Source organism: Anomaloglossus baeobatrachus, chromosome 9, assembly GCF_048569485.1.
Source record: "Anomaloglossus baeobatrachus isolate aAnoBae1 chromosome 9, aAnoBae1.hap1, whole genome shotgun sequence".
Taxonomy (NCBI): domain Eukaryota; kingdom Metazoa; phylum Chordata; class Amphibia; order Anura; family Aromobatidae; genus Anomaloglossus; species Anomaloglossus baeobatrachus.
Window position 1 is genome coordinate 34,709,512 of NC_134361.1, and position 13,042 is coordinate 34,722,553.

Consider the following 13,042-nt stretch of genomic DNA (forward strand, 5'->3'; position numbering starts at 1 on the left):
ATAATAATAATAATAATAATAATAATTCTCTCCTATGTTATTTAGAGGGAACCTGTCACCAGGTTTTTCCCATATAAGCTGAGGCTACCACCAGTGAGCTCTTATATACAAAATTCCAGAATACTGTATATAAGAGCCCAGGCCACTCCGTATAACATAAAAAACACCATTATAATAATCACCTGGGGGCGGTCCAGTCCGATGGGTGTTGCTGCTCTCCGGTCCTCCTCTCCGCTGTGATCTCTGTCCTCCTTCTTCTGAAGCCCATGTGCATGACACGTCCTACATCATCCACACAGGCCAGCATTGCGGTCCTGCACAGGTGCACTTTGATCTGCCCGGCTGGGGGCAGATCAAAGTATTGTAGTGCGCATGCGCGGGCGGTCTTTGACGTTTCTTCGCACCTGCAGATTACAGTAGTTTGATCTGCCCTCATCTGGGCAGATCAAAGTGCACCTGCGCAGGACCGCAATACCGGCCTGTGTGGATGACGTAGGACGCATCATCCACATGGGCCTCAGAAGAAGGAGGATGGCGATCACCGCAGAGAAGAGGCACTGGTCCAATAGCAGTGACACCCATCGGACCGGACCGCCCCCTAGGTGAGTTTTATAAAGGTGTTTTTAACGTTATACAGAGCAGCCTGGGCTCTTATATACAGTATTATGGAATGCTTATATAAAAGTTCACTGGTGGTGGCCGCGGCTTATAAGGGAAAAACCTGGTGACAGCTTCCCTTTAATTATTCATGTGACTTGAGGTAACGATAATCAAATCATTGCGTGCCCAATCATCGGCAAGTCAAGAAAAGGAATAAATCCACTTATAAAATCATGTTCCCTAAATAACACGCTTAGCATAATGTATTGGACGTATATGGATATTTGCCTGAAATAACCTATGAAAACAAACCTACAAGATGGTGGCAACCTCTGCACCTCCCCGAGCGAAAGAAGACTGAAGCAAAGTCAACACAGTCATGGTCAACTTGGCTTCCATGGTCAAAGATGTTGCGAAAGTCAGATGTGTTTTAGCTGACATTAACAGGCAATTTCAGGCACTAGGTTGAAAGCTATGTCCCTACGTAGGTACGTGAAAATTAAAAACTTAGGAATTTCAAAAACATCTTAGATGTATAACTAGAAATGAAATGCTTTCCAGTTTGGGTCTAGCCTCTCCCAGTACGATACCAGTGCAATTTAGCCACAGAGACGGCAAATTATCGCTCCTCCAGAAAGAAGAACGTTTTCTCATACCAGACAAGTCAAAGATTCCAACATAAAAGGCAAAGATACCCATCTGTAGACCGCTGTTACAAGCTTCTTGCCCCTCATTAGTACCAGGCAAGAACCCCAACTCATACTTCTTTTTTGGCAGAGTGTTTGGTTTGACCGATATGAAACATCTTTCTTTATTCTATTCTATAGGAGGACTAATTTGCATTTTTTCCCCTCAGAGCATTGCATGTAAGTCTTCATATACCCTTCATATTACCTGGATCTCTTCAAGGAGAACCAGTATCCATTTTTTCGAGCAGCCACGTACATTGACACACTTGTCATATTTTTCTTTTTGGTAATCACTGGAGTAAAACCTCGCCATGTCCTTCTCTTCTTCTCAAGTTGAAGGTGTCCTTCTTACCAAAATAGCAATACAAAAGTGACAACTAATAGCTTCCATGTATAAATTGACTATTAGCTTTCACATTTTCCATAGCTGTTTTGGTAGGACATTTACGGCTTATTTTCTGTTGTCACAGGTATAAACATGGGTCGGAAAGGAAAACACACCAAAGAACAAGCTCAGGTATAAGGACACCATTGAGGGAGCACAGTTGATTCAGTCAAAAATTTACTTAGCCACTGTCCAACCAAACATGGCTTTGACCCACCATGAGCTGAACCCTCAAAGAGCAAGTTCCTCTACACTGAGATGGTCTGAATTCTGCCGCATGGACCTCAGCATTTCAGCTGTAGATACAGAGGTTGTAGATATATGGGAACGTGTTATGTGTTTCCATATCTAATATCTCTGTCATCTTTTCTTTCTTGGTTCTGTACATCCAAGCTTTGGTCCACAAGCCAACCTTGCTTACAGTAATTACAGTATGGAGATGTCATCCACAGAAGACCAAAATACATAGCCATGAAGATAACACTAGAATTATAGCCATGTGGTTAGAAATGACTATTTTGAGCAAAAGTGACCCTATAGTTTACAGATTGGCCAAATTTGGATTCCATTTCCAAAATTAAATTTCTTTTTTCTTTGATAATTAGATGATGACATCATGAAACTTAATGGAGTTCATGGAGGACACATCAAAGTGATGGTCCTCAAGACTTTTGAAGCTAAAACTGATTTTGGTCTCTTGTAGAGTCCCCATGGCACAAATCTTCAGCTTGGGAGCAAAAAAGTTACCCTGTTACCCTTATAACCCAAAAATATGATCACACTGTATAGATTGTGGTCAACACTAAATGCAGAACCAATATTTTTTCGGGTCTGTCCACCACAGAAGGATCAAATGGTCAAAAGATGGTTCAGTGTGACCTTAGCTTATCATTTTTGGTCTTCTGAAGAATTTCACTTCCAGCCCATAATACATACATGATATAACATAGAAATTTTGTTTCCGGACCACCTGTTCTTACTTAAATTCCCTCCTGCCTCTTTTTGGTAGGTCATTGCCGCTGCAGCCATATCTTGTCTGAAATACACATATCTTCCGGGCCGGTTGTATGACGTGCCCGCTCCCAAAGATTGGCGCAGATCCTGCCATGTAAATATGCTGGCTCTCAGGAGGTTGAAAACTGAACATTACACTTTCCTCCTTGCACCCTGTTCTCTTCCTCTCACCGCACCGCTTTATGCTTCCCCCCACAACAGCCACAGTGTTCCCCGCACCAGTGGCATGCCCGTAATGGGAGGTAGCAGCACATGCAGGGGACCACAAGAGACAAGGCCACCAGAGCAGCCCAGCGTATACAGAAATGGGGATGCCCAGGGTCGCAGGAGCAGGGGTCCGAATACTCGCCCTCTGAGTCTGACATGCAGTGGTATAGTAAGCTCTCAGCACACCACATGCAGGAAAGTTGGTAGACACAACGCCCTATGGGGTCTGGAGCGTCCTGGCACTGCCCTCTGCCATTCTCTTCACTGCTAAACACGTCCCTGCAATAGACACAACGGGCGGTGGCTGTATCCTCCTCCCCAGACATATGAGAGTGTTCCTTAGACTTAGGAGAAGGAGTGCCGTGAATCCTGCAAGAAGGGGAGGCCCTAGGGTCCTTTAACTGACTCTCACTTTCTGATGTAGTTGAACCCGCAGCTCCTGGAAAGTGCCTGTCCTTGGCTTTGCTCCCGGTGGCTTTTTGGAAGTGGACTCTTAAGTCGGACTTGGACTGATCGGGTTGCTGTAGAGCTGCACGGCGATAGTCTTCATATCCCTTTGATACCCAAAGATCTTTGCACGGGTTGATGCTCTCAAGTTCTTCTTCGTCATGGAAGGACAGACGTTTTAAAGGCTGTGACTGACGGGAGAGGTGAAAATGCGTTAGTATGTTAGTAAAAAAAAAATAAAAAACACTTCTTGTCAGCCTTACATTTATAGCAATGGAGTTGATGAGAGAGAATAAGGTCATAGGCTTGTGATCAAAACCTTACAAACCATTGGCAGGTGGACTATGGGCATTGGCACTGGCCAAATCCAGGGTTACTAGGACTATAGAATGTTTATTGTTTTTTTTTACTAATGTTTTGTACTACAATATTTCACTATATAGAGAAAATTAAGTTGTCCTATGATGCCAAGCCACAGATTGGGCTTCACTGGAGGACTAAGATGACAGCCTTTAGCAGGCCCTTATTCATGGCAGTCAGGGTCATTGTAACAGTCTTCTCTTTTTAAAAGGAACCTGTCACCTAGAATATGCATTCTGACCTATCAGCAGACGCATGTGTGCCCTAATTACACCTCCCTACCCATCCTTGTGTTGTAAAATTGTGTAATATGAAAGTAATAAAAAACGTTTTATTACCTTCATATTTCCTATGCAAATATAGCAGGGTATTTGGTCACAGGGGCGGCGCCTTCCCCTGCATACTTTCCGTGGTATCACGCCCCTGTGGGCGTGATATCATGGAGTCACATGAGCGTCACCGTCGCTCATTCTATCCTGCGCGCATTGTAGCAGGCTTCTTTTACGGGTGTTCACGCGCTGGCTTCAGATGCGCACTGCGCATGCGCAGTGCGCGTCTGAAACTGACAAGGAGAACCTGGAAGAGAAGCCTGCCGCAATAGTAAGTGTAAACGCGCGCAGGATAGAATGAGCGACGGTGCGGTCACTCATGTGACTCCATGGCGTCACGCCCACAGGGGCGTGATACCACGGAAAGTTTGCAGGGGCAAGGCGCCGCCCCTGTGACCAAATACCCTGCTATTTACATAGGAAATATGAAGGTAATAAAACGTTTTTTATTACTTTCATATTACACAATTTTACAACACAAGGATGGGTAGGGAGGTGTAATTAGGGCACACATGCGTCTGTTGATAGATCAGAATGCATATTCTAGGTGACAGGTTCCCTTTAAGTTTAGTGACAGGCTTAAGGTTAGACTCTCATTTATCATCTGAGGCCATACACATTAAACGTGTGTTGTTCTTTTGACAGCTGCAGGGTTAATGTCAATTTTTCTTGTTAGCAACAAGCTCATTAACCCTGCCCTGGTGTTTTTTCTGATGACCACTTCCAATCTGGATAAATATCCTCGGCTTCCAGCAGAGGGTGCCGGTTATTCAGATCATTATGGAGCTAGGCCTGGAGCTGCTAAGATGAGGTTTTGCTGCTGCTGCTGCTGTCTGCTGTGGTGTGTGAAAGCAGCCTGTATTGTTACTTTCTCCTTTCCTTTGTTACCCCTCCCTGTACACCTTTGTAGTTCCCTAATGTTGGTTCAAGGTGTGCGTGAGTTTTGTTGTTACCTCTGTCTGTCAGTATTTGTTGGTGGGGTTTTTGACTTCTGTCCTTGCCCTTCTCCTTGGGTGGTGGTTGTCTTACCAATAAGAGTCAAGGACAGAAGATAGGGTGATGCTGGGGGCTCAGACATCGCTACCTTCAAGCGTATCTCTGGGTTGAGTAATAGCCTGGGTACGCTTACTCTGATGGCCAGCACAGGGGCTCCCTTCCAGTCACCCCCCATTTCTGTCACTCTCGCGACAGTCTTGCCTTTGTAATGTGCCCGTAGATCAATGAACATGCTCATTAAGAAGCTAAGTACGTCTGTACGATGGTTAGAGCTATAAGTGTAGGTCTGAGCACCAGGACCCCCACCAATCTACAGAATGTTTAAGGGTCTTCAGAATACCTTCTCAATTTTAGTTATATTTTTCTACTTTTTACTGACTAATGATTGACAACTACAGTAAATATACCTGTGTGGTTGGACTGACCGATGGACCGGTGGTAAACCCAAATTCTTCAGAAACAGGAGATCTCACGTAGCAGCTAGAGGACGACTCACTGGTGACGATGGTAATGTGTTTTGGTAACATTTCTTTTCGGCTATTAGAAGACGATTCGCTATCTGTATGAAGCTAAGAATATGGAACATATATCAGTGGAGCAATGGACGGCAGATAATAGAGTAATTCTATGTAGTTCCGAGCAATGGAAGGCAGATAATAGAGTAATTCTGCGTAGTTTCGTTTTTTTGTTAGAAGGATCCCCTGATTACGGCCATATATAGTACTTATGAAAATTGAAAAGGTCATCTATGTAACATGGACATTCTTAGGTTTATCAGAAATAATGACCAAAATATTGATATATGTGGAGTTTGGGTTTTTACTTACTGGCATGACATCCTCCATAGCTTGAGCTTCTTCTCGAGAAGAGGAGGAGGATGATGAGGATGTTGAATGTGACAAAGAACCTATGAGGATGTAGAAGTCAATATTAGGTTAAGGACTGAAGTATAAGAAGGTACAAAAATGTATATAATTGCTTATAAATACACAATGAATTGCCACTTCATTACAGATACCCATCTGGTGGTGCATGGCACCTCCATTGCTCTTCAGTTAGTCATCGTGGGATAGGATCCACCGGGTGTTGGAATCGTTCTGTAGGAATATAGGTCCATGCGGAGAGGATAGCTCCTCACAGTTGCTTCAAATTAGATGAAGCTCGTTCTATCTCATCCCAGAGATGTTCTATAGGATTAAGATCTGGGGTCTGTGAAGATTAAGGAAGCAAAATACTTGCTCTCATGTTCCGACAGATCGATGAATATATGGCCTTTGTGCTATGGTGCTGTGTCCTTTTGCAAAGGGTAAATGTCACGATTGCTCTGTGCAGAGCATCTTGGAGACTAGACGATGATCTGCTGCGTTTTCCTGAATTACATTACTGACAGTTACATGATTCTTCTGTGCAGAGCATCTTGTCTTTGGAGATGCTCTGCTGCGCCTTCCTGAGTTACTGAGCTAGTGGCGCAGGATTCCATGTTGGTGCTGATTACTCAGGTGTTCCTCTTTGCGCAAGATTCTTACTGAGCATGCTCGCCCAGAACTTTGCCAGTTGTCTTTTCTGGTTCTGCAGTTGTGCTGTTGCCTCTGCTACTGTTCTGATCTTTGTGTTCTGACTCCGGATATTATTTGAATTTTCTCTGCCCGCTCCCTGTTCCACTCGTGACCTCCTGCTTATTGACCTCGGACTGTTACCTGACCACATCTCTGTTTTCTCTCTGAACCTATTATGTGCTCTTCTGGATTTCTGACTCTCGGATATTAACCTGACTACGCCTCCGTTTACTCCTTGTGCTCATATGTGTTCTCCCGTTACCAGACCCCGGCTTTCCTGACTACTCTTCCATCCATTCTGCCCGTAAGTAGTGACTAGCTTCACAGTAAACAGTTGCAATGAAAGGATGAGTGCTTAGGTAAGCCGTACTATTGAAACGTCCATCGTGAAGTATCAAAGGACCCAGCATTTGCCAAGAAAGCCTTCCCCACAATATTACTTCACTTCCACCTCTTGAATTTTTGACTCTTAACAGGAAAGGTCCACTGAATCAAGCTGCTTGTGCCATTTCTGACCCTTACACCAGCATAATTCAGAGGAAATCTACACTCATCTGACCAGCTGTCACACAGTGTTTGCCGAGTGTCATGGCGGTATTAGACTCTGTTCAGACTGCAGACTCTGACATGCCACTCTACGCTTTCTCTGGTGTTTCTGAGTTGCACAGGCAGGCTCGGGCATTGACCAGCTGTGTGTTCATTAGTGACCGGGCTAGCAGGAGTTCATTTCTGCTAGCAGGATATAGTTACCTTTTGGATCCCATGTTGTGGGAAACTTATCACAGGTATTCCCAGCCTTTTTAAGATGGAGGAATCTGTCTTCCTATGCCGCATATAGCTTTTCCTAATCCGGTCTGTGTGTTGTTGTGTTCTTGTTGCTGGTAATTAACTGCGTGCTGCTTGGTGTGCTGTGAAAACCCTTTTGTCGTCTGGTTATTTCCTCCCTGTTCTTTATTTCCTCCTTATCACGTATTCTCTTTTGTCTCCGTGAGTAATAGCTGTGTAATAGAGTTTTGGTTTCCCTGTTTGTCCATATCTGTAGGTTCAACCACTCCTGTCCCGGCCCTGCCCTGGGGTTGAGGAGAGAGAATATTAGATCAGGGCTGTCCAGGAGCAGGGCAAGAAAGGCGGCTCAGACATCTTCACTATCAGAGGTATCTCTGATCACAGACAGCTAGGGCCCCTAGCCTGAGAGCCAGATTAGGAGACCTGGTTCCCTTTTATACCCTCACCTCCCGTGATACTAGCCAATGTTTCTACACTGCTCAGTGAATTTTTGCACTCTTTATCTCACTGGAGTCAGCTTTCTACTCTCAGACAATAACAACACTGTAACTGGTCATCTGCTGGTATAGCTAAGGAATGAAAAGTTGTGCATTTGGACACCGGCGTTGTGTTCTGCTTTGATTTACTGTACACTGCCTATTCCTCAGAAAAATTCTTCACATCGTCCTCTGACTCCTTTTATCAGAATGATTCTTCACATCCTCTTCTGATCTGCTTTTATCAGAACAATTCTTCACATTCTCCTTTGACTTCTTGCTTTGATGAGATGTTTATTTCAACTGGATCCCCTTTGCTGGATATTTTTTCTCGATTACACCATTCTTCTGATACCTATCCATGAAAAAACACCACACACCTGGCATTTCTTAATAATACTTGTCCTGGCCAGTCTCGCACCAATGACCATGCTTTGTCCAGAGTCACCCAGATCACTTGATTTTCCCATTCTAATGTGGATTCCCACTGAACTGATCCACAGAAACCTTAGTCACTTTATCTGGAAAAAGATGACTCTGGATTTTTAGATACAGTCATGGCTAAAAGCGTTGGCACTAGGGATGATCGAATACCTCAAATATTCGGCTTCGCAAATATTTTCCGAATAGGTCGCCGCTATTCGACTATTTGCGAATATTCGATGAGCAATGTAAATCTATCTATTCGGAACTATTATCGCATCTCGACGACCTATTCGGAAAATATTCGGGAAGCCGAATATTTGAGGTATTCGATCATCCCTAGTTGGCACCCTTGAAATTGTTCCAATATAAGGAGTATTTCTCCCAGCAAATTATTACAATTAAAGATGTTTTGTCATATACATGTTTATTTCCTTTGTGTGTATTGTAACAACATAAAAAAAACACAGAGGGGGAAAAAAAAGGCAAATTGGACATAATTTCACACAAACCCCACAATTGGGCAGGATAAAATTGTTGACACCTTTCGAAAATTGTGAGTAAACAACTTTTATTTCAAGCATATGATGCTCATTCACACTCACCTACGGCAAGTAACAGGTGTGGGCAACATGAAAATCACATCCAAAAGCAGATAAAAAGAGGAGAAGTTGACTCAATCTGTGTATTGTGTGTCTTTGTTTACTAAGCACAGAGAACCGAAAGAGGAGACGAAAACTGTCTGAGGATCTGGAGAACCAAAATCGTTGAAAAATATCAACAATCTCAAGGTTACAAGATCATCTCCATAAATCTAGGTGTTCCTTTATCCATGGTGCACAACATAATGAAGAAGTGTACAATCCATGGCACTGTAGTTAATCTCCCTGGATGTGGCAGAGATAAATTAATGAGAGGTTGCAACACAGGATAGTCTGGATGGTGGATAAGCCGCCCGAATCAAGTGCCAAAGAAATTCAAGTTGTCCTGCAGGCTCAGGGGGCATCAGTGTCAGCATGAACTATCATGAAATCAAACGCTATGGAGGAGACCTAGGAGGACCCCACTGCTGACACAGACATAAAAAGCTAGAATGCAGTTTGCCAAAATGTACGTAAGCAAAATTCCTTCTGGGAAAGCATCTTGTGGACAGATGAGACCAAGATAGAGCTTTTTGGTAAAGCATACAAAGACCTACAAAGAAAAGAACACATTACCTACAGTCAAATATGGTGGAGGTTTAGAGATGTTTTGCGTTATTTTGCTGCCTCTGGCACTAGGGGCCTTGATTGTGTGCAAGACATCATTAAATCTGAAGACGACCAAAGGATTTGGAGTCACAATGTAGTGCCCAGTGTCAGTAAGGCGGGTTTGTGTCCTAGATCATGGGTCTTCCAGTAGGACAATTATCCCAAACACTTCAAAAAGCCCCTGGAAATGGATGGGAAGAAAATAGCTGGAGAGTTCTGAAGTGGCAGCAATGAGTCTGGATCTAAATCCCATTGACACCTGAAGATATTTTAGAATTGCTGTTCGGAGAAGAGAAGACGCCTTCAAATATGAGACACCTGGAGCAATTTATAAAGAAGAGTCCGAAATTCCAGGTGAGAGGAGTAAGAAGCTTGTGGATGGTTATAGATATTAATTATTGTTATATATATATATATATATATATATATATATATATATATATATATATATATATATATATATATTATATATATATTAATATATAGTTATTGATTGCAGTTATTCCAAAGGGCGTGCAACCAAATATTCAGTTGAAAGTCCCAATAATTTTGTTCGACCTATTTTGGGGGTTTTGAGTGAAATTATGTCCAATTTTCTTTGTTTTATCTGCTTTTTTTTGTGTTGTTCAAATACACACAAAGGAAATAAACATGGGTATAACAAAACATGTGTAATTGCAATCTGGGAGAAATACGGTACTTAATTTTTCGGAACAATTTCAAGGGTGCCACTTTCTACCAGGACTATAAATCTGGATTATCCTTCAGCACTTAGCACCTACAGTATGTTCAGCTAGCGGCCCCCTCTCCCAACACTGCTGGATTTATGATCTATACTGTGCACTGATAGGCTTTATCACAAACCTTCTACCAGCTCTTCCATGGCAGCCTGCACACTCCTCTCAAATGTGACGGCATCTGCTGGGCTCTGGAAGGTCAGGCCGAACTTGTTCTCTTCTACTTTCCAGTGATGGAAGATGGGATTGGCTTTATTGTAGACTAGACCCTTTTTCAGGACGCACTCTAGGATGGTCTGTGGAGGGAATGTGAACAGACCTCATTTGCTGCTGTTCTACATAGTAACGTCAACACTTCCAATTATGTCAAAACATCCAATTCTACCGTAAAATTGCATCAAAACTGTGTCAGAAAGTGCATGTGTCATTTAAAGAGGACCGGCCACCAGGATTTTCATGTATAAACTAAAGCCAGTGCTGTACTGCTGCTATCATGATGATTCTATACATACCTTTAGTTGTGAGATCGGATGTATACTTTCTGAAATACAGGCGAGTAAAGTTACAGAAATGCACTGTTACTTGATTGATAGGTGCAACGAAATATCTATTAGGTGGGTCGGGTTTTGCTAGTTATTCCCACCCCTGTCTGCCTGGCCTTCCTCCCTCCTTGTAATAACAGAGACAGAGGGAGGAAGGACAGGCAGACGGGTGGGAATAACTAGCAAACCCGACCCACCTATTAGATATTCCGTTGCACCGCTCATGAAATAACAGTGCATTTCACAGACTTTACTTGCCTGTATTTCAGAAAGTATACATCCGATCTCACAACTAAAGGTATGTATAGAATCAGCAGGATAGCACCAGTATAGCACTGGCTTTAGTTTATATATGAAAATCCTGATGGTTGGTCCCCTTTAAGTCATTTAGATAAATTCAGGCTATGTAAATTATAAGTGCGATCTCTTGGTCCTATTTTTTTTTTAAGTCTTATTTCAAGATTTTGTATGAATGCAAAATTATACCATTAAATAAATAGTATCATGGTGGAGCTATTTTAAGTTTTGTCTTTTGTGGCTTCTGTAGAATGGCACTGGTACTACTCTATACATAAATTGGATTATTAGGTCCCCATAGGGCCCCCTCAAGCATGAGAGTGCATAGGCACCTGCAACCTTAGTACCCTATATAGCTTTGCCCCAAGGCTATATTGCTTTTGTACAAAATAGTGTATGTAGTGAACGGAAAGAATAGGTTAATGACAAGGCCACGTGCCAATAGGACAGACCGACTTAAAGCAAGGCATCCGAATCAGGGCAGAGTCCCAGTTTATGTGGACCCTTAGGCAGCAAGTCCAAGTAGGCCCCTTTTAGCTTATAAATTTTCCTCCTCACATGCCAAGAGGTGTAAAATGTTTCTCTTTTGGTCCATACAGCTGTATTAGGACTTGTTTTTTTGTGGGGCAATATGTGGTTTTTATTGGTACTAAGGTTTTGTGTCTGCTCTCGAACCCGCCCATATCTTCCAGTGTGCACGGAAACACGCCCTGATCAAAACGAAGACAATCCAGAAGAAGAAAAAAGGCTCCAGCTCCAGGTAAGATGTAAGTATAAAAATTCTTTCTTATTTTTATTCCAATGCAAATTAAAAACTTGGGTACAAACGTGGGGGATAGGGGAAACCGGCGATGCGCTTCGAACCCAACTGCGTTCTTTTTCAAAGCCTTTCTCTTAAGTTGTGTTCGAAACGCGTCACCGGTTTCGCCTATGTTTGTACCCAAGTTTTGAATTTGCAATGGAACAAAAATAAGAAAGAACTTGTCACGATCCAGGTCTGTATCGGCCGCTGTGGTTTGATTATGTCACCAAACTTCGGCCTGGTCATGTCAGGGATTAACTCCTCCCTGCCTCACTCTGGCACTATATCCTGGTCCTGTGCCTCTGGTTCAGTGCCAGTGATAGTTTATGCTCTGCAGCGTGTGTTACTGGCTCTGGTGAGTTTCCTGATCTGTCCTGCCTCCCAGCTACCTTGTTCTGACCCGTACTCACCTCGTTCGTCTGTCTGTCCCGGTCACTGACTACCTGCTCCTCTCTATTGTGTACCCTTCCCTGTCTGTCTTATCCCCGTCCCCACCTGTTTGTCCTCCTCCCTTGTTTGTACTTGGACTTCTCAGCATCTGACCTGTATCCACGTTCCTAACTTCGGTTCTGTCTCTCCCCTCTGTTACATACGTGACTTCCCGACTTCCGAAAATCGGCTATCACCTGACTACAATTTGATTATCCCTGTCCAATTGACAAGACCTCCTGTTGCTGACCTGGTTTACTGAGTACTCTATTGCCCCCTGGTAGTTTGCCTGCTAACTGCACGCTAAAGCTACACTGCTTGTAAGGCCTAAGCCACACGGCGAGAAAATCGGTGCGAGTGGAGTGCGATAAAACATCGCATTCCCCTCGGACCAATTCTAGCCTGTGTGTCAGCACACATGAGCGATTATTTTCTCAGCCCTAATCGGACTGAGAAAACAATCGCAGCATGCTGCGATTGTAATCCGAGACTCTTTCTCTCGCACCCATTCAAGTGAATGGGGCGAGAGAAAAATCGCACTGCACTCGCGGTACACCGGTGTACCGCTAGTGAGGTGCGAGAATGGCTATAGCTGACTACGCAGGAGAGAGGGAGAGAAATCCCTCCCTCCCCTCCTGAGTGCCGGCCCGCCCCCCGCAGCTGAGGTCTGCTCGCACGAACGGACCTCAGTTGCAAGGACACAGGCATGAGACTCGG

The 13,042-nt window shown here is 43.6% G+C and overlaps 1 protein-coding gene across 1 annotated transcript in view; it reads right to left on the bottom strand.

Moving 5' to 3' along the window:
• Positions 1-704: 704 nt before the first annotated feature.
• Positions 705-13,042, bottom strand: part of SPRED3 (sprouty related EVH1 domain containing 3) — a 32,256-nt gene continuing 19,918 nt past the window's right edge. The window contains exons 3-6 of the mRNA XM_075323528.1: positions 10,383-10,551; positions 5,855-5,934; positions 5,435-5,596; positions 705-3,533 (exon numbers count right to left, since the gene is read on the bottom strand). Of these exons, the coding sequence (XP_075179643.1) occupies positions 2,856-3,533; positions 5,435-5,596; positions 5,855-5,934; positions 10,383-10,551 (1,089 nt within the window). The 3' untranslated portion in view covers positions 705-2,855. The remainder of the gene's footprint in view (positions 3,534-5,434; positions 5,597-5,854; positions 5,935-10,382; positions 10,552-13,042) is intronic.